The following is a 27,870-nucleotide window of genomic DNA, read 5'->3' on the forward strand; positions in this document are numbered from 1 at the left end:
TTTCAGACGGTCCCTAAATGCAATTACTCACCAACCCACTTCTTTAAACTCCGCTAAACTACGCCACCACAGCTGTTTAAACATTTCTACCACTGTGTGTAGTTTTGAGACAGTCCCTCACTGCCTGTGGCGCTACTTTTCAGACGGTCCCTAAATGCAATTACTCACCAACCCACTTCTTTAAACTCTGCTAAACTACACCACTACAGCTGTTTAAACGTTTCTATCACTGTGTGTAGTTTTGAGACAGTCCCTCACTGCCTGTGGCGCTACTTTTCAGACGGTCCCTAAATGCAGCTACTCACCAACCCACTTCTTTAAACTCCGCTAAACTACGCCACCACAGCTGTTTAAACGTTTCTACCACTGTGTGTAGTTTTGAGACAGTCCCTCACTGCCTGTGGCGCTACTTTTCAGACGGTCCCTAAATGCAATTACTCACCAACCCACTTCTTTAAACTCCGCTAAACTACGCCACCACAGCTGTTTAAACGTTTCTATCACTGTGTGTAGTTTTGAGACAGTCCCTCACTGCCTGTGGCGCTACTTTTCAGACGGTCCCTAAATGCAATTACTCACCAATCCACTTCTTTAAACTCCGCTAAACTACGCCACCACAGCTGTTTAAACGTTTCTACCACTGTGTGTAGTTTTCAGACGGTCCATCACTGCCTGTCGCGCTGACAGTCTGCCTGTCTCAGCCACTCAGTTCAGCCTCTTTCTGAGGAGCCGCGTTTTAAACAGGTCTGGTCTGTCGCTGGTTTTCCTCAGTGAGGAAACCCAACCTTCGTGTTTGTTTTCACTGTGGATTTACTTCGCCATTTCTTCTTGCACGTGCGTGCTCGTGCTCGTGTGTGTGCTCGTGTGTGTGTGTGTGTCCGGCTTGTGGATCACAGATACAGAAAAGTCCTTAGACTGTGGGTCAGGATCCTCACACACTCTCCCTCTGAGCTGAAGGAGAGCAGAGAGGAGCAGAGCAGCACCTCAGCCTCCACAGACATACCGCGCGCGACAAAATCGAGGTAGGACTGCACTGTTTATGATTTATTAAATTCATATACTTTACCACACGCTTACGTTTCAGTTGCTCTGAGTACATTTCTAAACGACGTATTCACCCTGCGTTCAGCGTTATTCACCACTGCCTTTATTAGCGCGTGCTTCTAAGTGTTTTTATGTAAAATTTAATAATAATTGCGTTATTGTACGTTAGTATTGTAATTACGTCGACACCACCCTGTTATGCAAATTATTAAGCATGAATTATTAACAAAACCTACATGTATGTAATTGGCAGCTGGGGGTTTTAATAAAATGACCGGTGTTTCAAAGTAGAAAGTAGGGGTTTCTAATAAAGTGGCCAGTTAGTGCAAGCACAAGGTAGGGGTTTCTAATAAAGTGGCCAGTTAGTGCAAGCACAAGGTAGGGGTTTCTAATAAAGTGGCCAGTGAGTGGAAGCAGAATGTAGGGGTTTCTAATAAAGTGGCCAGTGAGTGGAAGCAGAATGTAGGGGTTTCTAATAAAGTGGCCAGTGAGTGGAAGCAGAATGTAGGGGTTTCTAATAAAGTGGCCAGTGAGTGGAAGCAGAATGTAGGGGTTTCTAATAAAGTGGCCAGTTAGTGCAAGCACAAGGTAGGGGTTTCTAATAAAGTGGCCAGTGAGTGGAAGCACAAGGTAGGGGTTTCTAATAAAGTGGCCAGTGAGTGGAAGCAGAATGTAGGGGTTTCTAATAAAGTGGCCAGTTAGTGCAAGCACAAGGTAGGGGTTTCTAATAAAGTGGCCAGTGAGTGGAAGCAGATATAGGGGTTTCTAATAAAGTGGCCAGTTAGTGCAAGCACAAGGTAGGGGTTTCTAATAAAGTGGCCAGTGAGTGGGAGCACAAGGTAGGGGTTTCTAATAAAGTGGCCAGTGAGTGGAAGCAGATATAGGGGTTTCTAATAAAGTGGCCAGTTAGTGCGAGCACAAGGTAGGGGTTTCTAATAAATTGGCCAGTTAGTGCAAGCACAAGGTAGGGGTTTCCAATAAAGTGGCCAGTGAGTGGAAGCAGATATAGGGGTTTCTAATAAAGTGGCCAGTGAGTGAAAGCACAAGGTGGGGGTTTCTAATAAAGTGGCCAGTGAGTGGAAGTACAAGGTGGGGGTTTCTAATAAAGTGGCCAGTGGATGGAAGCAGAATGTAGGGGTTTCTAATAAATTGGCCAGTGAGTGGAAGCACAAAGTAGGGGTTTCTAATAAAGTGGCCAGTGAGTGGGAGCACAAGGTAGGGGTTTCTAATAAAGTGGCCAGCGGATGGAAGCAGAATGTAGGGGTTTCTAATAAATTGGCCAGTGAGTGGAAGCACAAATTAGGGGTTTCTAATAAAGTGGCCAGTGAGTGGGAGCACAAGGTAGGGGTTTCTAATAAAGTGGCCAGTGAGTGAAAGCACAAGATATGGGGTTTCTAATAAATTGGCCAGTTAGTGCAAGCACAAGGTTGGGGTTTCCAATAAAGTGGCCAGTGAGTGGAAGCAGATATAGGGGTTTCTAATAAAGTGGCCAGTGAGAGAAAGCACAAGGTGGGGGTTTCTAATAAAGTGGCCAGTGGATGGAAGCAGAATGTAGGGGTTTCTAATAAAGTGGCCAGTGAGTGGGAGCACAAAGTAGGGGTTTCTAATAAAGTGGCCAGTGAGTGGAAGCACAAGATATGGGGTTTCTAATAAATTGGCCAGTTAGTGCAAGCACAAGGTAGGGGTTTCTAATAAATTGGCCAGTGAGTGGAAGCAGATATAGGGGTTTCTAATAAAGTGGCCAGTGAGTGAAAGCACAAGATATGGGGTTTCTAATAAATTGGCCAGTTAGTGCAAGCACAAGGTAGGGGTTTCCGAAAAAGTGGCCAGTGAGTGGGAGCACAAAGTAGGGGTTTCTAATGAAGTGGCCAGTGAGTGGGAGCACAAGGTAGGGGTTTCTAATAAAGTGGCCAGTGAGTGGAAGTACAAGGTGGGGGTTTCTAATAAAGTGGCCAGTGAATGGAAGCAGAATGTAGGGGTTTCTAATAAAGTGGCCAGTGAGTGGAAAGACAAAGGTAGGGGTTCTAAAAGAGTATCCAGGGACCTGGTGTCCTTTCTCAGTGATTGTTATTCACTATGCATTAAGCTTACTTAAATAATAATTAATACACCCTACAATTTATAGGCAGTAACGCAGTATGTAACACAGGTAGGAGCATGTAGGCCTATTACTTCGGCCACCTGAGTTGTTTTGGACTGCTCATCAAAGGACATTAATCAAACAGTCATGATCTAGTCATAAACCGACGGCCGGTCATAAACCCGTGAGTGATGGGCCTCCGTCAGTCATCGCTTTATAACTACGAGGAGCATTTGGTCAGTGTGATGTGCAGTAACGTCTGCTCAAGACTCTTGTCTATTTTTACAGTACATTTCCATTCCCAGGTCACATGCTTTGCTCCTTTGGTGGGGTTTGGTATGCACTCCAGCTGTGTGGTAATATTCTAAACCCTGACACACTTATTAAACCTGCTGAGTCTATTTAGGTGTGATTGGAAAGGGGAATTACCATACTGTGCTGGACTCAAGCCCCTGGTTTGGTTCCAGGTATAGTCCGCTGCATGTGCTATAGCTCCTTAAAGGGCCTGTATCGTAGAAACTCTCTTTTTGGTCAGTAAAAGAGTTTGATGTCGTTTGAAAACAGCAAGAATAGAGATATACAGTAGATATATACAGTATCCACCGGCTCAGGTTATAAGGAGTGTTTCAGCTGGGACTGCCTTTTGATGAGGCACAGTACATGGCGGCCAATCAGTCACAGGCACAGTGACACAAACAGCTTCTTCACTTCGTTTGCTCTTGACTGTTGCAGTGAGTGGTAGCACCATGGCCAGATCCAAAGAGCTCTCTGAGGCCTTTAGAAAGAAGGTTGAAGATGCAGAAGAGTCTGGGAAGGGATTTAAAAAGATCTCAGAACAATAAAAAAATCTGCCGTTCCACCATATACTAGATCATTAACACGTAAAACAACAGCCAGCATGGCCAGGTCAGGCCGTCCTAGCAGGTTCTGCCCAAGAGCAGACCTCCAGATGAGTAATGTCATCATGGGACCTACAGGTAGCACACAGTTGATGTCAAAGTACAGCATCTGCCATCAGAAAGAGACCACATATTTGATGTCATGTTTCAGGTCTCAGAGAACTCTGTCCATGATGATACCACTACCTTCAACAGTCAAGAGTAAACCAAACTAAATGTCTGAGGCTTAAGCAAGACAGAGATGATCAAAGGGGTCAAAAGTATTCACATTCATTACTCAGGGAGAGGTGTAGATTCTAGGGTTTAAAAGACTTGAAGTTGAAGGATCAGCTCAAGCTTTTTACTCAAGTAAAAGTGTAAAAGTATTGGATTCAAATCTACTCAAAGTAGAAAAGTAAAAGTAATGTAAGGAAAACAAAGACCGAAAGCTTAGACCGCGCCACAGGGGCGTATAGCGCACTACCCCACCTCCCCAAAAATGTTAATGTTGAAAAATGTTGGGGTGCACTAGGCTACCTGTTCCAGCTGCAGATCTGCCAATTAAAAATAAAAGCATTTTAGTAATATCAAATATATTAAAGGAGCATCTGTCTGAACTACTGAGCATTAACCTGTTTCATGGAGGGAAAATATGACGAGTAGTTGCCTATAAGTATAGTATAGTAAAACGTCAAACCTCAGAGGCATGTGATCAATAAGCTTTACTGGAATGTAAATGTGGGGCTTAGTTGGGACGTTTCACTCCTGTTCTCTTGAGTCTCTGCCACAGACGTCTTCATACTAGGCTACATACGTCTGCTGTGTGCATGCTGGAGTGTGACGTGATGTGTGCAGGTGCGATGGATCACTTACAAACCAATAGGGAGTCAGAATGGTATATGCTGATACTTCTCATCCAACCACGATTAAATTCACACTTTCCGGACTGTGAGACTTATCTGGATATGGTTTTTCTTTCAATGACAAGCCGGAATGAAAACGTACAGAAATGAAATAGGAGTAACGAGGCTATTTTTTTAAATGTAAGGAGTAGAAAAGACAGAAAATGCGTGAAATTGTAAGGAGCAATCTTCAGCAGGTTGTACATTTCATTCCACTGGCAGGGCTGATTCATTTATTATCCTCAAATCATTCTCAGCGTTTCCGCCTCGCCTCGCATCTCTTATTTGTGTGACATGTCTTTATCTGAGTGTTTACACCACAGATCAGTCCCAGGTTTCATCAGAGCTAGGATGGACGTTGCAGTTGATGGAAGCCGTACTGCCACGGTCGCAGATTTACAGAAACATGACGTTTTGTTGATCTCAGCGCGTCCCACTCTTTCATGGTTTCAGGAACAGTGTTGATGTCTGGAGCGCTGCAGTGCAGAGCTAATGCTCATCTATAAATCATTCTTCCCACTGTTTTCATTAAGGAGTCCGTTTGATTAGTAATGCTGCCATGAATGCTTTCTGTAATCACCAGCTCACATATTACATCACTACAAGCTGACACTCAGACAGGTTATATAACATGAGTTTAATAATCAGCGTTTCTTCAGATCTTTTTTTTTTCTTTATTAATCAAAGGTTATGTCAGATATTGCTTACTTACTATAACCTCCCACCCTACAAAATAAACAGAAATTTGGATTAATAAATAAACATTAAATACAAGACAATAACACAAAGGAAACATGCAAAAAGTATTTGCATGTATATTCACATATAGAAATGTACATACACACCACTGTCTGTATTCCTACGGCAAAATATACCATAAATGTAACCACAGTAACTGTACTAAGCTTCACAGTTATGACAAGGTCATTAGTAGCAGTATACATCACTCATCATATTCATCATAACGTCTTTTTCTGCATTTTCTTTCAAATTAAACAGAATCTTTTCAGACTGGACATCTGGTACCTTCAGATCTTCACTTTGTTCAGTGCCTCTTTGTGAAACCCTAGAAACCAGATCCATGCTGATGGCAAAGGCCCACTAAATCACTCAGGCTGGTCAGTGTGCAGAGAAAGGGTCTTTGAGTTGCTTGCAATGCTTTCATTGCATCGAAGGAACGTGACTAGGCCCTGGATATCCAGCTCATGCAGAGACATTTTAGGAGAAGTCAAACACTGAGCCAATTGAGCAGCTCGAGCAGCTGACCTGATCATGATCTCATGAATCATGATATTGCGTTGATGAGGTCATATTGCCCAGCACTACCATCAGTGTGTAGGGTAACCTGCACACTGAACTGATGACGACTACCTTGTTTCTTCATATCAACACGTCATGGGAGTGGTTTAGCTTTTCCCTTGGTTTGGTCATTCCCTAGAAGTGTAGCAGACGCTGTCCCACAGTCCATCGGCTTTAAGAATGTATTTGAAGTCCTAGATCCCCTGATAATTCTGTTCCTTTTGTTGTTAAAGTCTCAGAGGGGAATGTATCTGTGATGAAGTCCATATACGGTGATGCACGATTGCAGCAGAATTTGCACATTGCAGATATAATTTCTTCCCATCAGCACATAGTAGCAAAACTCTGGTGGCGAGTATTTCACACACCCACTGGATGAGCTCTTTAATGTGAAGATTAAAAAAAGATCTATTTTTGGCTCCAAATCTCCTTTTCACCTGTAATTACACAACTTCTCAAATCAGTTGTCACATTAATGTGATATACTGTTCAACAAAAGAGGCCGCAAGAGGCTTGTTTCATTAATTTGGTTCTTTTATGAGCCATGTTTGGACAAGAGACTTCTTTTAGGTTCAAAAAAACATCACGTAAGGTTCTCCCAATTGAAGACTTCTTTCTAGAACATTGTGATGTTCTTTAGAAGGTTCTTCATTACCACACATCTCATTAATCTCCATTAAAATGTTCTTTTCTGAGTATGTATGAGGTTTTTGAAGTTGATGTGTTGAAGCAGGAACGTTGGGTAAGTGTAAGAATTTGAGGCACATTGACAAGGCCTAAATTGTGATGGCTAGTCAACTGCATCTGAACACCCCAAAACATCAGGCAGGTCTTGTGGAGGTGTTGTCTGTATGCAGTGGTCAGTAGCTACTTAGACTGCTTCGAGGAAGAGTTAAAGGAAGTGAACTGGCAACAAGGTCATGGGTACCCAAGGCTATTTGATGCTCATTGAGGCTCCACCTCATAACTTACAGGACTTAGAGAATCCGCTGCTAACATCAGGGGTTTGATTGGGAGGAGAAGGAGCTGCAGGCATATTTAAAAACATTCACATTAGAGTGTAGTGCTGGTTAGTGCAAGTGCATTGACCTTAGGATCAGTCAACTGATGCTGTTTTTGCATTGCTTAGCATATTTTTCCACCAAGAGCTACATTGCAGTATTCGGCAGAGGGTGGGGTGCATGTAAAAACACCATATAATATGACAAAGATAAAACTTTTACATATAACTTCTCAGATCACAAAGACGTTTGCAGGCATTGTACAGATGCAGGTCGTATAAAATCTGATGTTCTACTTCACGTACACCATTTAAACTTTGCAGCAAATCATACTTAATGAAATCCAGTCAGATAAAATGGTGAAAGGTAGGAATGCTGTGCTTATATTAGTTCTGTCAGTCAGATTCTGGTGATTAATCTGTTTTTTCTTCAAATATATAAACATGTGTCCAAATTTAGAGGCACTCATGCGTGTAACTGACATTTTTTCCCCAAAATTGGAGGGTGGGAGAGGGTAGAGAAGTGTGTGTGTGCGTGGAATTAAAAATGCTAGTATGTGAAGCAGATCTACTGAGGTCGTTCGCTGTTACAAACCCTGTGTTAAACAGCTTCTTATTTAGAAGTTAAATGATCTATTTACCTAATATATATATATATATATATATATATATATATATATATATACAAGGAATCCCCTTATATACAAAAAATGTCTTTTATTTGTAAAATTGTTGTGTATTTCAATCATACCATTCATATGTATGTATACTTTTATATAACATATAAACAGGTTGTAGTACATATCTTTTGGGGTTTTTTGGGTTTTTTTTTTAGTATATTGTCAGAATTATTAACGTTGTGGGGCCCAGTATCATATCTTTTTATGGGGCCCAACATCTGTGGCAGCGCCCCTGAGTACAGCCATGAGTGCTAGATCACTACAGCTTTGTTTGACTAATTAATCAAATCTTTCCGATATAAATGCCGAAGCAAACAAGAGCAGAGGGCTGAGTGAGGAGGTGCAGTTGCCAGTTCAGGTTGTAGTGTGGGTCATTAGTGTTGTCTTATGTCTATAATAAGCTCACATTGGGAACGGCCCGACCACGTGACACACACTATGGGTCCGGCTCACACACAGCTATCTTCAGCCTGTCATCTGCTGCACAGAGTCATCTCCCACCTGTCAGAGTGTTAAGTGATGCGAACACACACACACACACACACACACACATTTTGCTCGTTGTTAGAAACAAGCACGTATCCTGTACACACATTACACACATAAATTAGAGCAGCATGATGCAGCAATTATACCTTAAAATAGCAGCTTCAGAATCATGTTGATGATACACTGACTGTAACAGGGAGAATGGCGCCTCTGTCATTGCCGGAACGCTGCTACTGCACCATGGAGCTTTGGTTATGCTGCAAGGGACCTCTCTTCAGAACTGTGTAACACTTCCTAACCAAGTCGTATTTGTGTAAACATCTTATAATCTTACTCTACCGCCTCACGCATTTCACATGCATCCATTAGGGGGCACTCAAAGCATGATTTGGATTTGCTGCAGTGGAGTTAAAGTGAATTACACTCCAATAAAAAATACCAATACTCCAAAAAATACCAATTCTGGCTTATTGCTGCTTAAACAGGCCCAACTGTTTGTGTGGCTTTGTGTGCTAGTGAACCTTTTTGTTACTGTACCTTCAAGACTGATATACGGACATCAGACCTGTTCTGATTGGCTGCCCTGTATTAAACACTCCATATGGCTTCAGCATGAATGAGTGGGGCTAGAAAGCTGTAGGTTAAATAGGCGGATATGTAATAGTGTAGGTTTTTGTGATACACACTACAGGCTGTGCCGACTTCCTCAAGGGGGCGCTATAAGGCAGTAGGTAGAAAACTGTCCTGCGGCATGTCAGCAACTGAAATTAGGAGCTGTCCGCTAAAACAAACTTAAGGAACTTCCAGAATTTATAAATTCTCTTACTCTCAAAACTTGTACTAACACTCATCAACCATGGGTTCCCAAGCACTTGTCTGCAGATCTGAAAACCAAAGTAATCGATGACCACAAGACAGGGGAAGGTGATTGGAACAGTGTGGACTATTATTAAGAAATGTCAGTTCAGGAGAACTGTGGAGGTCAATATGATGTCTGGAAGACCAAGAAAACTCTTAGAGGGAATTACTTGTGTACTAGAACTGACTGCCTCATTGTCTGTGGTGTGAACCGAGTAGTGACTTCTGACTGTTACACCCCTCTTATATACTATGTCTACAATTAGCGCAATACCACATTTTAGGAGTTATATTAGGAGAAAATGCTCTTGCCAGATGACAAGACCTAGCACAGCAGGTAATCTCTCCTGCACCAGACTTTATTACTCTCTTACTTAAAATTATTTTTAGATACCAATTATACCTAATTATACTTCTTGTATAATGGTTTAGTTAAACATAAAAAAGTGACTAGTCCCCACCTCTACACTCTTGTTATCAAAACCTCCAATCAGCATTTTTCAAATGTGCTGAGAAGGTGGAGACCTGCTGATATTGATGGTGGATATCGTCACTGTTGAACAGAATGACAACTTTACAGGAGAGGGAAATAGTTTTCTTTAACTTTCAATTGAAGTCATGTAAAGAACAACCGCCAGTTTTTTTATGTCAAAAGTGAGCAATGACAAAAAAATTGAGATCTTTGACAGCGACACACAAAAACAACTAAACATAAAGCCAAGTGATGCATCCACTTAATGTCTCCTTGTTGTGATGCCAGCATTTATCAGCACTCAAATAGTTTTGACTATTTTTAATAGTCAAATAGTAGCTTGGATCCTTCTTTAGGTGAAAGCTTAGTTGAAAAAAAGTGTTGAAGCTACATGTACCCAAGGTATTAGTACACAGCTGCTTTACCTTCACTAAAGCTTAGCTAAATCAAACATCACTGGCGGAATTTTAAAAGAAGGCAAGGTGTCTGTCAACCTTTGACAGGCAGGGCAGGTCTGAACACATTCCAGTGCTCTACATAGGCACTCACAAACACACTACACTACACTACACTATAAAACACACAAGCTTATCCAGAACTGTAAGTGTGAACTGTCTTGTCCGCTCTAATACTGAGCATACATTACACAGCCATGCACATCATACACACACCCTTACACACACTTTGCAATATAATGGTTATGGTTAGATTCATGTCTATGCTAAAGCCTTATTCATCTCTACAAAGTGGACACACAACAGAAGCCCATTTGTTTAAGGCTGGTACAGTGGCCGGACCCTTGATCCAGGTCCTGCAGATAAGGATAAGTGTGCGGATGGCAGTTGATAACCAGTATTTGACTTGCAGCCATAAACATCTCTCGCTTTGGTGCTCGGCAGCTCTGTACATAGGGCGGGACCAGTACATACAGCAATCATCGCTTTAAGAAATGATATCTTGACAAGTTAAATCATCTTAAAGTCACCATATATCATTTCTAATTATGATGCTGATGTAGGATTATTATTATCATATACAAATGTATGAAAGTTACAGTCACCCTAAGCATTGCAAATGTTCAGACTTACTTCTGACAAGGTCTCAGGCCTTGATTAGCAAATCAGGTCAGTCGCCAATTGTAATTAGGAGCTGTCAGCTGAATGAACTTCCCAAGCTTTCTACATTTTCTAACTCTTTAAACCTTGTGCTAACACTTATCAACTAGGGGCTCCTCTAAGCAACGGCCTGAATATCTGAAAACGAAAGTAATCGATGCCCACAAGACAACGGAAGTGATTTCAGCTGGTGGTTTTGGACTATTAGGAAATGGCAGTTCAGGGGAACTGTGGAGGTCAAGATGAGATCTGAAAGACCAAAGTAAAAAATGCTGGTAGGACAGGCAGATCAAAACACCCACATGATTGCCAAGTCAAGTGGATGATGCACTATTCGACTGTGCAGCACTGCTTACGTAAACATCATCTTAATGGAAACATTGTAAGATCTAAGAAATCTTACCTGCCACCTTGTTGGAAGTATGCTACATAACATCTACAGCTAGACAACACTTATAAGATGGAAACAAGTGCTGTGGAGTGATGTCAAAGTCAAAACAGAACTCTTTAGCCACGTTCGGAAACGACCCTGAAAAGAACACCTTGCCAACTGTGAAGCATGGGGGTGGATTGCTCATGTGTGAGGTTGTGTTGCTGCCAGTGGCACTGGTAACATTGCCAAAACAACTGAAGCTTTGGGAATGGTTCTCACAATAGAAATTTGTGGATAGACTTTAAACAAGCTGTGAGGTAAGATGACCCTAGAATATCTAAGAACTAGAGGCCTTCTGCAAAGAATCATGGGGAAAGTCTTTAAGTAATAGAAAGTTGTGACTTTCTCTAAATGAGGTGTTGCTTGGTCCTGACTCTGTAAGATGCCCAGTGGGTTTTGTATAGACAGTGATTGGGATCTATACAACTGTGCATTAGAACTTGCTGAAAGTATTAGCTTATGTTAGAGTAGCTTCAGAGGCTGTGTTTGCTATGTTTCAATTAAAGAAATCGACATTCCTTTTGCTTAAGACTGTATATAAGACCCATAGACCTCTGAATTTGCATATATGAAATCTAGGTTTAAGCTGGATTTCGGATTGGTGTTCTTGGTGAATGATATTTTTTGAGATTGCGGCCATCACTCCTTCTAGTACACAAAAGTGTTCCAACCCTGATCCGTTTTTTCCCCGCATGCATTTTTCTTTTGAATGTTACTAAATCCTATGAATTATCAGCCCAAGCAGTGCCGCTGTTCAGTCCAAGTCTAGACAGGTTTGTGAAGTAAGGTTTGTGGAGAGTTTGTGGAGAGGAAGCAGGGCTGCGTAGAAGGTAAACACAAAGAAACGTTGAGAAATATGACCAGTGGTTCAGTGGTTTTTATGTCACACAAACCAAATTTTGCAAACCCCGTTGAACTGTTCTCTTCCCAGTCCAGACAGCCCATATACGGAAACTCAGCTGCAAAAACAGCCTGCTGCTTTTTAAATGCAGCAATAAATCTACAGCAGTTTTATGAGAAGCCCTTCAAACCAATATTCAAACTTACCTCTCATACACACCATCATACTCTCTCACACTCACTAACAAACCTCTCATACACACCATCATACTCTCTCACACTCACTAACAAACCTCTCATACACACCATCATACTCTCTCACACTCACTACTAAACCTCTCATACACACCATCATACTCTCTCACACTCACTACTAAACCTCTCATACACACCATCATACTCTCTCACACTCGCTACTAAACCTCTCACACACACCATCATACTCTCTCACACTCACTACTAAACCTCTCATACACACCATCATACTCTCTCACACTCGCTACTAAACCTCTCACACACACCATCATACTCTCTCACACTCGCTACTAAACCTCTCATACACACCATCATACTCTCTCACACTCGCTACTAAACCTCTCATACACACCATCATACTCTCTCACACTCGCTACTAAACCTCTCATACACACCATCATACTCTCTCACACTCGCTACTAAACCTCTTACACACCATCATACTCTCTCACACTCTCTACTAAACCTCTCACACACCATCATACTCTCTCACACTCTCTAACAAACCTCTCACACACCATCATACTCTCTCACACTCTCTAACAAACCTCTCACACACCATCATACTCTCTCACACTCGCTACTAAACCTCTCACACACCATCATACTCTCTCACACTCTCTAACAAACCTCTCACACACCATCATACTCTCTCACACTCGCTACTAAACCTCTCACACACCATCATACTCTCTTACACTCTATAACAAATCTCTCATACACCATCATACTCTCTCACACTCGCTACTAAACCTCTCATACACACCATCATACTCTCTTACACTCGCTACTAAACCTCTCATACACACCATCATACTCTCTTACACTCGCTACTAAACCTCTCACACACCATCATACTCTCTCACACTCGCTACTAAACCTCTCATACACACCATCATACTCTCTCACACTCTCTACTAAACCTCTCATACACACCATCATACTCTCTCACACTCGCTAACAAACCTCTCACACACCATCATACTCTCTCACACTCGCTAACAAACCTCTTACACACCATCATACTCTCTTACACTCGCTACTAAACCTCTCATACACACCATCATACTCTCTCACACTCGCTACTAAACCTCTCATACACACCATCATACTCTCTCACACTCTCTACTAAACCTCTCATACACACCATCATACTCTCTCACACTCACTACTAAACCTCTCATACACACCATCATACTCTCTCACACTCTCTACTAAACCTCTCATACACACCATCATACTCTCTCACACTCACTACTAAACCTCTCATACACACCATCATACTCTCTCACACTCGCTACTAAACCTCTCACACACACCATCATACTCTCTCACACTCTCTAACAAACCTCTTACACACCATCATACTCTCTCACACTCGCTAACAAACCTCTCATACACACCATCATACTCTCTCACACTCGCTACTAAACCTCTCACACACACCATCATACTCTCTCACACTCTCTAACAAACCTCTTACACACCATCATACTCTCTTACACTCGCTAACAAACCTCTCACACACCATCATACTCTCTCACACTCGCTACTAAACCTCTCACACACCATCATACTCTCTCACACTCGCTACTAAACCTCTCACACACCATCATACTCTCTCACACTCGCTACTAAACCTCTCACACACCATCATACTCTCTCACACTCGCTACTAAACCTCTCATACACACCATCATACTCTCTCACACTCTCTAACAAACTTCTCATACACACCATCATACTCTCTCACACTCGCTAACAAACCTCTCATACACACCATCATACTCTCTCACACTCGCTAACAAACCTCTCATACACACCATCATACTCTCTCACACTCTCTACTAAACCTCTCACACACCATCATACTCTCTTACACTCGCTACTAAACCTCTCATACACACCATCATACTCTCTTACACTCTCTACTAAACCTCTCATACACACCATCATACTCTCTCACACTCACTACTAAACCTCTCATACACACCATCATACTCTCTCACACTCACTACTAAACCACTCACACACATCATCATTCTCGTCTTGATTGAGAATGTGAGAGACTTTAAACGAGAACAGGTTGATTATGAATGTGAAAGAGTTTAGGCATGTTCGAGAGGAACTACGCCTCGTCTTGGTGGTTAGCAAGAGCAGCTGGTTGCAGTTGCACCTGCAACCTTTGTGACCTATGGTAGCTCTCCCTGCGTTTGCATTCTTCCAAGCTGATGAAATGGATGCGATAGAACTCTTTCTGCTATTGCATGAAATCAGATATGATGTTTATTTTATCATCTGTAGGTTAAACTAAACATTCTTGTTCAGTGTTCCAGGTTCAGCCCAATGTTTGTTTTCCAAAATCCTCAGCGCTGACTATAGGTGACCACAAAGTGGCAAACTACATTTTCTGTAAACACTTGGTAACATTTCTGTTTATCATTCATTTGTCTTGTAGATTGGTGGGGAAAGTTCTGTCATACTATTATCTGTGTTAATAATAAACAGTGGAATTAGATATTATGAAGTAGTCAACAGGGTGAACCTTTACTACACCATTTTAGTATGCATGTGATATTCCAGTGACTGGTGCTGTCCATGTTCTGATATAATAACCTTATATATAGCCTCATATACCAAAATAATGGATCTGTGCACACGTTCCATACATGTAGACTGTTACTTTTTGAGTCAATGCAATAATAATAATAATAATAATAATGGTAATCTTTATTTGGTTCTGTACCCGTTTAAGAATTCCTCTTAAATGTTTACATTGTGTGGGGATTGAAGCTTTGAAAAAGTGCTTTATAATCTTACATCTCGTTGATAAAAATAAAACACCATCATACTCTCTCACACTCGCTAACAAACCTCTTACACACCATCATACTCTCTCACACTTGCTAACAAACCTCTTACACACATCATACTCTCTCACACTCTCTACTAAACCTCTCACAAACACCATCATACTCTCTCACACTCTCTACTAAACCTCTCACAAACACCATCATACTTTCTCACACTCTCTACTAAACCTCTCACAAACACCATCATACTCTCTCACACTCGCTTACTAAACCTCTCACACACCATCATACTCTCTCACACTCTCTACTAAACCTCTCACACACCATCATACTCTCTCACACTCTCTACTAAACCTCTCACAAACACCATCATACTCTCTCACACTCGCTAACAAACCTCTCACACACCATCATACTCTCTCACACTCGCTTACTAAACCTCTCACACACCATCATACTCTCTCACACTCTCTACTAAACCTCTCACAAACACCATCATACTCTCTCACACTCGCTACTAAACCTCTCACAAACACCATCATACTCTCTCACACTCGCTAACAAACCTCTCACACACCATCATACTCTCTCACACTCTCTAACAAACCTCTCACACACCATCATACTCTCTCACACTCGCTAACAAACCTCTCACACACCATCATACTCTCTCACACTCGCTACTAAACCTCTTACACACCATCATGCTCTCTCACACTCTCTACTAAACCTCTCACACACCATCATACTCTCTCACACTCTCTAACAAACCTCTCACACACCATCATACTCTCTCACACTCTCTAACAAACCTCTCACACACCATCATACTCTCTCACACTCGCTACTAAACCTCTCATACACACCATCATACTCTCTCACACTCGCTACTAAACCTCTCACACACCGTCATACTCTCTCACACTCTCTACTAAACCTCTCACACACCATCATACTCTCTCACACTCGCTACTAAACCTCTCACACACCATCATACTCTCTTACACTCTATAACAAATCTCTCATACACACCATCATACTCTCTCACACTCGCTACTAAACCTCTCATACACACCATCATACTCTCTCACACTCGCTAACAAACCTCTCACACACCATCATACTCTCTCACACTCGCTACTAAACCTCTCATACACACCATCATACTCTCTCACACTCGCTAACAAACCTCTCACACACCATCATACTCTCTCACACTCGCTACTAAACCTCTCACACACCGTCATACTCTCTCACACTCTCTACTAAACCTCTCACACACCGTCATACTCTCTCACACTCGCTACTAAACCTTCAATCAAAGGTTCTGTACAAATTCAAGGGATTCAAATTTAAGGTTGTTCACACTCTCACATCTCATTTACAAAACTGAGCCATCCATTGAAAGCTTTCTTTTAGGGAACCAAAAGTCGTTTTACTATGATGTGGCGCAAAGAACCTTATTTGGCAATGTCTTTTTTTAAAAGCCTGTAAGATCAGCATTCTTCACTTTCAGTGTTAAAATCATTTGAGATGTTTAATAAAAAGGTTGGAGGTCTTTCAGTGGTAATGCTGATGATCCTGGAGCCAATAACCTTGAAGTTACTGGTCTGTTCATATCTTTTATTTGGTTCTCAGCTTTTGCTGAGTGATACACGGCTGCTGAACTCACATTTTGAACTGATAACAATAAAAAAAACACATCACTCTGCCTTCCAAAGAACTCTATCGTGGGGTCTTTACATGCAACACTGATGATCATATCAGTAATTGTTTTTGGACAGATCTCAGAGCCAAGTGGCTGTCCATATGACCATAAAAAGCAGCCTGAATGTTTACAAGCCCTTTTAGGTTCTCTTCTAAATGACACCACACTCTCCAAAACACACTCACACATGCTCACCCACTACCATAGTTATCAGTGTTTATGTGCTTTAGAAGCTGGTCTGCTCACATTTTTCAGACTTTACCTTCTGCACAGCCCTGCCTTCTGCCCTCAAACCTGTCTAGACACGGGAAACGCAGCACTGTGAGGAAACTGTGTGCTTAGAGAAAGCTGACGCTGACCAGTAAAATGTGTGGAAATGCCGTCACACACTCGGAAATGTGGGCAGATGAACACACAGAGGCTCGGATAGAGGGCTGTCGTTGCGCAATCTGGGTGTGTCATGGTGGGGGGTGAGATGTCCGTTGTTCAGAAAGGGGAGAGTGGAGAGTGCCAGTGAGCTCCGCGGTCATGCCCAGATGCGAAAGCCTATTGTGTTTGCGAGTCTCCTGCGTCAGCACAGTTGGAGTAGGTGGGTTCAGTCAATCAGAACAGTATGAATCATCTCCGATCTTCACAGGATGGGGTTGGGTTTCATTTATTCCCATTCTATTTATCTTTACTGATAAATTTGACAACGGACAGTGTAGGGTTAGACGATATCCATTTTTTTCCCGTACCGTCATACCATCTCACAGCGAATATCACAGCGGTAGACGGTATTGCAAATCAAGCATTCAATAAACGTTAAACTCAGAGGTGTCAAGTACTGAGGTACAAATTCTTTGTTACCTTACTTAGAAATAGAATAGAATAGAAATTTTGGTTATTTATACTTTACTGGAATAATTATTATTTTTGCCAACTTTTTACTTCTACTTCTAATTTTCACGTAATTATCTGTACTTTCTATTCATTACATTTTAAAAATAGCCTCGTTACTCCTATTTCATTTCCATATGTTTTCATTCCGGCTTGTCATTGAAAGAAAAACCATATCCAGATAAGTCTCACAGTCCAGAAAGTGTGGATTTGATTGTGGTTGGATGATAAGTATAAACATATACCATTCTGACTCCCTATTGGTTTGTAAGCGATCCATCGCACCTACACATGATGTCCGTGGCTGAGATTCAAGAGAACTGGAGTGAAATGAAAACTTTTTGCACCATTACTATACCTATAGGCAACTACTCATCATATTTTCCCTCCATGAAACACATGGTAACGCTCAGTAGTTCACACAGATGCTCCTTTAATATATTTGATATTACTAAAATGCTTTCTGTACAGGCTGTACTGTACAAGTGTAATGTCAATAAAGGTACACATAGACATGCCCTGTATTGACAAAAGTATGTGGACACCCTTTTAAATAGTTGATTTTGGATGTACTCTGTCACACCCATTGTTAGGATCTGTATCAAATACATAAGCATACAATCTCCGTATACAAACAGCGACGTACTGAAGAGCTCAGTGACAAAATGTGGCATTTCCTCACCGTCCCACTGCCAGAACTGTGATATGATGTTTCTACACACAGGACTTGTGTGTGTGATTGATATATTCACATCACCCTCCTTCATGTTCCCTAAACTACACCAATAAGAGACCTTATTCAAGACTGTGTAACATGATTCAAATAAAAGAGCTCTGGATAAGAGCTTCAGTAAAGGTACTAGGGTTGGAAAATTCTGAGAATTCTTTCTGGGAAAGTTGGGAAACTTACCATGGGAATTAATGAGAATTAACAGGTAATTATGGGAAATAACGGGAATTAATGGGAATAAAATGGGAATATTCAAAGCTAAGAGGTGAGAAATTATATATAGTTGGTAAAAAAATATACTGAAGCATAATTTTGGCTAAAATAATTAGATATGATACCAAAACAGTTGAATAGCAAAGCTGCTCCTCAATCCCAGGCACATGGCACGTTAAGCACTGAAGGGCTATTGAGACCACAGCCCCTGCATGCACTGTTCATTCCTCCATCACATGTACAGCATATGTCCAGATGATTTCTAGACACCTGAAGGTAAATTTATTTGTATTGTTATGCCTTCATGTCTGCTGTAAACGCTACATTGATGATGGTGTATGATCTAGTTCCTTTAAATTATCCAATATTTCCTAAAAAGAAATATAAAAAAGTTCTCAAAAAACGTTTACATCTTGGAATATTTCCAAAGTTCCCATGTAAATTTACCGGTAATTTACTGGAAACTTATCGAAAATGTTCCACCCCTTTGCAACCCCAAAAAGTCCCACATCTGCTTCTCTAACCTTTCCTCAGCAAAAGGTGCTCTATCAGGACGGCTTTTGGAAGTGTCTAGGTGCAACAACAGCTCCACAAGCTCATTAACTGTTAAACACACTAGGCACTAAACACTGGAAACACACTGCCTTCCTGTCTTCTCAGTCTCAACTTGTGGTCCACTCCTAGCCTAGCACTGACAGCCATGACCAACTACCATGTTATGGTCACTGCTGTGCTGAAAATGATCCCTCACCCCAATTATATCACGACGACCTCAGCAGAGGTCCTGGGGTCAGAAACTGACCAGTGATGGATGGGGTAGAGGGGGCTGCTAAACATGAGCTACACATGAGCGACAGTCTGTAACTATAAACTTAGCAAAAGACGGTCTTGCTTTGACAGTCTCTCTATAGATTCCTTGTCTAAGGTTTTGACACCCATCTGTTTGTTTATTTACATTTAGAAAATCAACCAGATTTGACCAGGGTGCCCAAACTTAGAAATTTGAGCTATGAGTCTGACCAGTGGCCAGTGTTTCTTTATTACCTATTCACAGACTTCACTGCCCTCTAGTGACTCAGTGTGACTACTACAAACAAACTGGAACTGTTGTCTTGCCATTAAGCAACCAATTTGTCAAATACTTCTGCATCTACTTAAATGGATAAGATGTCGACAAAGTCAGAGTGGGATTGGTGTGAAGCATTCTGGTCTAAAAAAAAAAAAAAAGAAAATCAGAATTCTTAACAGTGGTAATGAATGGAAACTGACGTCTGATCAGGAGTTTAGTACCTCTAAAGGCTCCCTCACAGACAGCTCTTACACTAAATAGTTATGAATATACTGTCTGATGCTGAAAGTCTATTTTTAAGAAACAAAAGATTTTGGCCTAAAATGTCTTTAGAAATATATATAAAAATTTATAGCGGAGGGTGCAGGTTGTTGTAAGGCATCATTTTAACATCATTAGTATTACCAATAAAACCCAGAAGACACGTGTAGGTTAAAATGACAAGTTTGTATAGTACATAAATGGACTGTTGTGCTGTAGTCATGCAGACACCTGGCTCATTCACCACCACTGTTTTGTGCCGTGTGTGTGTGTGTGTGTGTGTGTGTGTGTGTGTATGTCAGAATCAATGAGGCAGTCTTCTAATAATGTGCTGAGGTCAGTTTACTGCTTGAAACGTGGTCCGTCCGTCTCCTCCGTGTGTATAATTAGACTAGAGTCTCCACAGGAAGCAATATTGAGTGCTGACACTTCCTGGCACACTTTATGTACTGTCTCACACACACATTTGAAACGCATCCAGTTTTAACCCAGATATGCTTCTAAACAGCTCCTCTCTGGAGTGATGTCTGAATGGTGTTCTTGGGGATTAGATATTAGGAGCTCAACAGGTGTTAAATCCAGATTCAAATCCTATGTCCAGTTACCTGAGACTGTTTCCGATCTCATTTAGGCCGTAGAATTTTATTGTGGTATTTCTGTATTTTTTTAGTTTGAGATTTAAAATAAAAGATGCTGAGCAGGTTTGATTCCCAATGAAACCAAGAAAAGAGATCCATGTTCACCATTTGTGTTTGACACAGATGGAATTTGGCCTCTGCTTTTAACCCATCCATGCAGTGAACACACGCACACAGTGTAGTGGGCAGCCATCGCTGAGCCATCACTGCTCCCAAAGTTGTTCTCCCCATCATGGAATTGAACCCTCGGCCTCCTGTGTGACAGGCGGGGATACTTACCATTACTGCTCTCTCTGAATGGGTGGTATGGCCCTCCCTCTCCCCCCATCACTCAGTGCTATGCTAGCCAGTGCGGGCATCTGTTAGCTGTCTTAACAGAACTGGAAGTTGCAGTTCTTATCCAAGTGTGAGCTCCAGTGGTGCTGTGTGGATGCTATTATTATTATTATTATTATTATTTATACAATCAATTAGCATTCATAATAATATTATTAGTAGTAGAAGTATTAGTGATATTTTTGTCACATGTAAATTGTTTAATAATTATAAATATTTTATATTATTATATTAAAATAAAATAATAATAATATATAATATTATTATGGTTAGCATTGTATCCCAGCTGGTTGCTATGGTGTTGCTAAGTGGTTACCAGGTATCCAAGTTGGCTGTTGTGATGTCTATGGTATCCCTAGTAGTTGCTATGATGTTGCTAAGTGGATGATAGCTGGTTGCTATGGTATCCCTGGTGGTTGCTATGGTCTTGCTAAGTGAATCCAAGATGGGTGCTTTAGTGTGGCAAGGTAATTGCAATGGTATTTCAGCAGGTTGTCATGATGTTACTTAGTGGCTGCTAGGGTGTTGCAGGTGGTTGCTCAGATGTTGCCAAGTGGTTGCTGTGGTATCCCACATGGTTGGTTGGGTGTTACTTGTTGGGTGTCTCATTGTGCCTTTTGAAGGGTGCTGTGCAATGCTTTGCAGTACGCATTAATGCAGAACGCAGTTATTATTATTGGTCGCATTATTATCAGACAGAAAGTCATCATAATCTTTGTTTCTATTCTTTGTGAAATATGTCAAACGTTAGGATCTGATTTATCAGATGGTTTTCAGGCCAGATCAAACATTCACACAGTGATGGAGTCTGAAGGAAAAGAACAGATTCTGTCCTTCTAATTAAACTGTGGGAATACAGATACTCTCTCACATTCTCTCACACACAGACACACACACAACCCCAAAAAATAAAACCCGGCCAAGGGAATTCTAAGTCAGGCTTTGTGTTGCCAGGTTTTAGCTAATTGAAACTCACAGAGGGAATTAGAACGTGTTCGGCTGGTCCAGACTGTGATTAGTGGGATTCATGTACATGGCCTGAGCCTTTGGTGTGTGTGCCAAAGACAATTACACCACTGGCCTACCGCATAAATCAGTGTCCAGAGCCTGGGATTGAGTTAAAAGCTGCTTGGACAAAAGAAGTTCTTCTAATCCAGCTTGGTAATGCGTTTAGGAGCAGAAGGTAAGAAGGTAGTGTCATACTTTTATTGGTGTAGATTAGAGCTCTACGTACCTTATAGGTCCATTATACAGTCTGTAGTCCTTCTGTTGCTGCAGAGATTGGCAACCCCCCGGAAATCTTTATTTGCAGTCTAAAATACAATGCGAGCCTGTTGCCATACTCTGAAAAATAAACATGCCACCAACGGTTCTCTGGGTGATGCCATAGAACAAGGGTGGGCAACGGGGCAAATAGTCCTACTAAACCTGGCAATTAACAGGTGAGTTGAACCAGGTGTGCTTAAGCAAGAAAAGCGAAAGAAAATCTGTGCAGGAATCCGGCCCACCAGGACCAGAATTGCTCATCCCAGCCATAGAAGAACCGCTTTTGCTTCGCTTAGAAACCATATGTGAGGTAAATATGAGTGTGAAGAACCTTTAAATTGGTTGTTTAAACCTTTATAAGGTTCTTCTCATTCACAGGGGGTGTTGCTCTGGCAGGGATGATGATTTCTCCACACATGTTCTATGGTAATTTACACAATTTGCCTCAAATGTCCCTCAGCCATTACATGTTTGGTGTCCAGAATGTTTTGCCTGCACTCTAGGCAAAGTGGGTTCTATGTAGTACTGGAAGTAAAAAGGATCTTTGAGGCATAGCAATATTTCTGCATGTGGGCTAGGTGGGTTCTAGGTGGGCATGGGTTCTGAGTGGGTTGTACATATGTGTTGTTAGTGGGACCCAGTTGGACTTTCTAAATGGACCTCATTGTTAAAGCCCACCTTAATCTCACATGGGTCCAATCTAAGCCCCATGTTGCAGGGTACAACCCAGATGGGGTCCATGTTTAACCCCTCCTGGTCCCATTACTGACCCTGGTGGGACCCCGGTGGGCATACACAGATACACCTGCTTTTTATACTTTAATTATGCAGATACGGTCCAGAAGCTTCAGGTATTATCATTTTAATAATAGCAGTGGACCTAGCGTGTATGCTAACTGTTTCTTTTATTCTCTGTGTTATTCTCAGAATGTGAAGTGGTCAGTCACTGAGCAGATGGACAACTCCTCGTCTCCAGCCGTTCTCCCCTCCTGCACCTACAATGAGGACTTCAAGCGCTTCCTCCTTCCCATCGTCTACAGCGGCGTCTTTATCGTCGGCCTCCCCCTCAACTTTGCCGTCATCCTGCAGATATGGAGCAAGCGCCGGGCTCTGAGCCGCAACAACATCTACATGCTGAACCTGGCGGTGGCCGACTTCCTGTACGTCTGCTCACTGCCCCTGCTTATCTATAACTATGCTAGCTGGGACTACTGGCCTTTTGGAGACTTCGCTTGCCGGCTAGTTCGCTTCCAGTTCTACAGCAACCTTCATGGTAGCATTTTTTTCCTCACCTGCATTAGCTTACAGCGCTACCTGGGTATCTGCTACCCACTGGCCCAGTGGCCTAGGAAGGGAGGCCGGAGACTAGCCTGGGTGGTCTGTGCATGTGTCTGGCTAATCGTAGCCTTGCTAGTCGCACCGACTTTCGAGTTTGCAGCCACCGGGGTCCAAAGAAATCGCACGGTTTGCTATGACCTTAGCGTGCCAGAACGCTCCGCCCAGTATTTCCCCTACGGCTTGGCCCTGACTTGCCTGGGCTTCTTGCTGCCCTTCCTCGTCATCGTGGGACTGTACTGTAGCATGGCACGGGTCCTATGCCGCCCAGCGGAGGCCAGAGGCGAAGCGGCAGAAGAAAAGAAGAGCCAAGCAGTTAGGATGATCGTCATCGTGGTGCTGGTGTTTGCCATTAGCTTCCTGCCGTTCCATGTGACCAAAACACTCTACCTGCTGGTTCGGACCATTCCCACAGCGCCCTGCGAGCTGAGGAACCTCCTGGCTGTGGTCTACAAGAGCACCAGGCCCTTCGCCAGCATGAACAGCGTGCTGGACCCCATCCTCTTCTACTTCACACAATACAAGTTCAGACGAGGCACACGGACCTTCCTGCTGAAGATCACCACTCTTAGAGACAAGAGATAAAGCAATAGTTTGGCAAAAATCAAGATCTCATCTTAAAATGAATTGATCAGCCAAGAGGGGCAGTTCGTTCTTTAGTTTTGCACTGGAGCTACGTTGGCTAATGTAGCTAATTAGTAGCTAATTAAATCAAATCTATTAGAGATTACTGAACACCTCAACGCGGGTAACTGGTAGCTTATAAGCTACATTGTCCTCGTAGCTTTATGTTAAAACTAATGAAGCAAACTTCAGACACCAAACATGTCTTTGCTGGTCATCTAAAAGAGTGCAAACTGTATAGATCCGATTTTTGCCGTGAAGTGATATATTGATCTACCTTTACATTTGTGGCCTTTAGCAGCAGCGCTAATCCAAAAGTGCTTTGCTGTTCATACATAATATCCGCAGCTAACGTATATAGGCTAATATAGTCCACAGATACCTTTACTCTAAGATAATGCCGGACATGAGAGTCCTGGTTGAAGACGAAATATAAAAGTACACAAACTGCAACAGTACACAAAGGTGCAGTTCACTCTGTGGCCACTAGGAACAGTAGATCTTGAAGGTGAATTAAGTACTTGGTTTTTCTCAGTGGTTCCACTGAAATATGGTTCTCCAGTGGCATCACGCTAAGGCAGTTTGAGTAAAAGGGGGTCTGTTTTTTGTGAAATAAACAAATAACCCTCTACAGGAGCTTTCCGAAGTTTTCCAAGAACCATTTAAGCAGCCAAAGAACCATTTGTGCATTGAGATATTCAGTTATCATAGTCCTATTAAACAAACTTTAGGGTAAAACAAAGGTTCTATAGCACTTTTGAAAGTTATTCATAGAACCTTTACATTTAGATTTGCAAGGTTTTTCTTTCATACATCAAACATTACATTACCATCCATTAAGATATTTTCAAGCACACTAAAAGGGGTTCTTCTGTGCCATTGCTAGGCAAAGGGGTTCTATTTTGTAATGGTTCTGTAAAGAATCACCGATAAGAGTTTTTTTTTTTCCTTTGTGAAAACTGTTTATGCATTTAAATGGTTCTTTCAGTTATCATGCTTCTATGTAAAGAACAATATTTTTAAAAAATATTTTTAATGTAGTCTACAAGTTCCATACCAATGCTAAGGGTTCTTCTTAGAACCTTTACCTTATGTTGTGCAGATTCTTTAAACTTTAAAAAGGTTCCCGTACAAGAAGCTTTTCTTGTATGGAATCATTTATGCATTTCAGTGGTTCTTTCAGTTATCATGTTTTTTATAAAGAACCCTAACCCTATGAAGATTCTATACCAGTACTAAAGGTTCTAATACTGAGGTTCTTTAAACTTTAAAACGGATGTTCACACTCTTTAAAGAACCATCCATTAAAAGATTGTTAGGCAACCAAAAGTGGTTCTTCAGTGGCATCAAATAAGATAATATAAACAAACAGGGCACCATTTTTTTTTTTTCTTGTGGAGAACCATTTATGCATTCAGACGGTTCTTTCAATTAACATAGTTTCATATTGAGCCAGCACCTTTCATTGTTACATGACTTGTGATGGTCAGCAGATGCTGCTCTGGCCTGAATGATGCTGGTGACGCCAGCTGATGAAGTATGAAGAACTGCACCAAAGCCATGTGAATAGTATCTTTAAACAGAACTGACTGATTTCAGCCACTAGGTGGAGCTCTCTGGCAAGTCAGGCTTCATTCCCGGCAGCGGTGCAGCTGTTATTCCTGTACAGTAAACTGTGGTTAGCTGCTTCCGACTTGTACCAGTTTAAAGGGAAAGTATTTATGCTGGGAGCAATATTTCAGACACCACAGAAGCGGTTTCTCAAGCTCTGTTTAAGGGGAGTATTTATATCATGAGAAAACACAGCTGAAGGGATGAAGTAGGCCTGTTGCGCAGTGAAGCGTGTGCCAAGTGTTGGAATTATAGTGTGTCCATGAAGACGTGGTCCAGGATATATGAATCTGTCTGTGTAATATATCAGAAATCAAACGTTTTTGTGTTGTCCTGAAGTGCCTTAGAAGATCTGACCGCCGGTCTGATGACTGATGTATATGTTGATTACACATGTTCAGTGTTGATGTTTTCCACACGTCTCCCAACACAGTCCTTCAAGCTCTCAGTGGGGTTTAAATCTGGTGATGATGTTTCCAGGCCATAATCTGAGGTTCCTCACTCCTCAACCCACTCCATCACTGCATGTGCAGTCCAGATTCTCGAAATTCTCACATGTTCTTTGTTATGGTTCTTGATCTAAGCTACTGGTCAAAAGTTTGGTCAAAAGACCTTTTCTTCAGTTTTCTTCAGGATCTTCAGTTCAGTAAAGTCAGATAAATGTGTAGCGTGATTCCAATGCACTGGTGGTGGGTGTCTTACAAATACTCAGCAACTCAAGTTGTTCCTTAAGAATGTCCGAAATTTCCCTGATGACCAGTTTGAGAACCACTGTCCTAGTTGGAATAACATAAAAAAAAAACTCCAGCAGTCTGAGTGTCTCAGCGGTCTAATGTGGCAACACTGCGGCCTGGGGTGATGCTTTGCCATCAGAGGCCGGAGTCTGAGAGAGCACAATTGGCTGTGCTGTCTTCACCCATCACTCTTAAGCGTTGTTCGCCGGCACACGTGTCGGTTGGTTGGTGCCGTGGAGCCGAGGACCCCGCGCTCCCCTCTGAGTGTGTCGGCTGCCCGACAGTGTCACATCGGCGGCAGTTGGAAAAGAGGCGGTGGCTGGAGTCCTTACCCTCCTAGTGTCAGGAGCATTGCTAGTGCTAGCGGGAGCTACAAATGGGTGGTCTAGACAGTACCAGATTGGGAAAAAAAGGGAGAATTTCAACAAATTATGGAAAAACAAATATTATTTAACTTACTGTTGCTCCCGGAATCATTGAAATATTAAATTGATAAAAAAAAATAATATAATCTAGTTATTATTGTATATAAAGCAAAACAAACTGTAGCATCTCTGCATCTGAGCATTTCCTTTTCACTGCCAGTGTTTTAAACCGAAACTTTGTGTATATACACGCTGCAATCCATTTGTTTTGGCATACCTGTCAAGTGACGTGTCCGGTGAAATGAATAAATCATAAATCACAGCATTTGCAAAGATTAAGGTAAATTATATATGTACACATGTCACATAAACAGGGGTGAACAATGCCAAGGACCGGGAGTGTGAGAATGTACGAGATGACCTATACCAGTAGCTGCTGGAGGGGCGTTTGTGAAGGGAAGGCTAAATGTAGTCAACGCTGCACCCAGCTGATCGCCAACACACTGGGCGATCTTCTTTCTCAGCCTGCAAGAATGTGACGTTTACGTGTAAAGCTGAACTGTGTGTGTTGTGAAGTTGTAAAGGTTACAGCTAGAGGAACACATCTCAGCATGTGTGTTTGCTTCTTATGTGTGCTGTGCATACATGTAAACCGCTCAAAGTGAATGTGTTATAGAGAACAGGCCTAATTGTTTTATTACTTGAGTGAAGCTGCATCGCAGGCCTGCGTCACGTCTGCAGTTACTGTCTTCATTTGCTCTTGTGTTTCGACTTTTACTGCGCAGTATTGCAAAATCTACTCAATTACAAAGCAATAAATCTAATTCTAAAGGTTTGTGCCCTTCTGTGTCTTGTGTGTTTTGTCAAATTAGGAATCTCAGCAGTCTAATTGTCTACCTGTAAAACTATATAACATAAATAAACTGAAATAAACCAAAAATAA

At 41.8% G+C, this 27,870-nt stretch overlaps 1 protein-coding gene across 1 annotated transcript; it reads left to right on the plus strand.

Moving 5' to 3' along the window:
- Positions 1-747: 747 nt before the first annotated feature.
- Positions 748-27,868, plus strand: LOC140575434 (P2Y purinoceptor 3). Its single transcript, XM_072695749.1, has 2 exons — positions 748-1,022; positions 23,186-27,868. Exon 2 carries the CDS (start codon positions 23,213-23,215, stop codon positions 24,176-24,178), a length of 966 nt encoding a protein of 321 aa, XP_072551850.1. The 5' UTR covers positions 748-1,022; positions 23,186-23,212; the 3' UTR covers positions 24,179-27,868.
- Positions 27,869-27,870: the final 2 nt, after the last annotated feature.

This window comes from Salminus brasiliensis, chromosome 13 (genome assembly GCF_030463535.1).
Source record: "Salminus brasiliensis chromosome 13, fSalBra1.hap2, whole genome shotgun sequence".
Taxonomy (NCBI): domain Eukaryota; kingdom Metazoa; phylum Chordata; class Actinopteri; order Characiformes; family Bryconidae; genus Salminus; species Salminus brasiliensis.

What these genes read in the sequence shown, in the direction of transcription:
- LOC140575434 (XM_072695749.1), top strand. Translation starts at nt 23,213, where the DNA reads ATGGACAACTCCTCGTCTCCAGCCGTTCTCCCCTCCTGCACCTACAAT.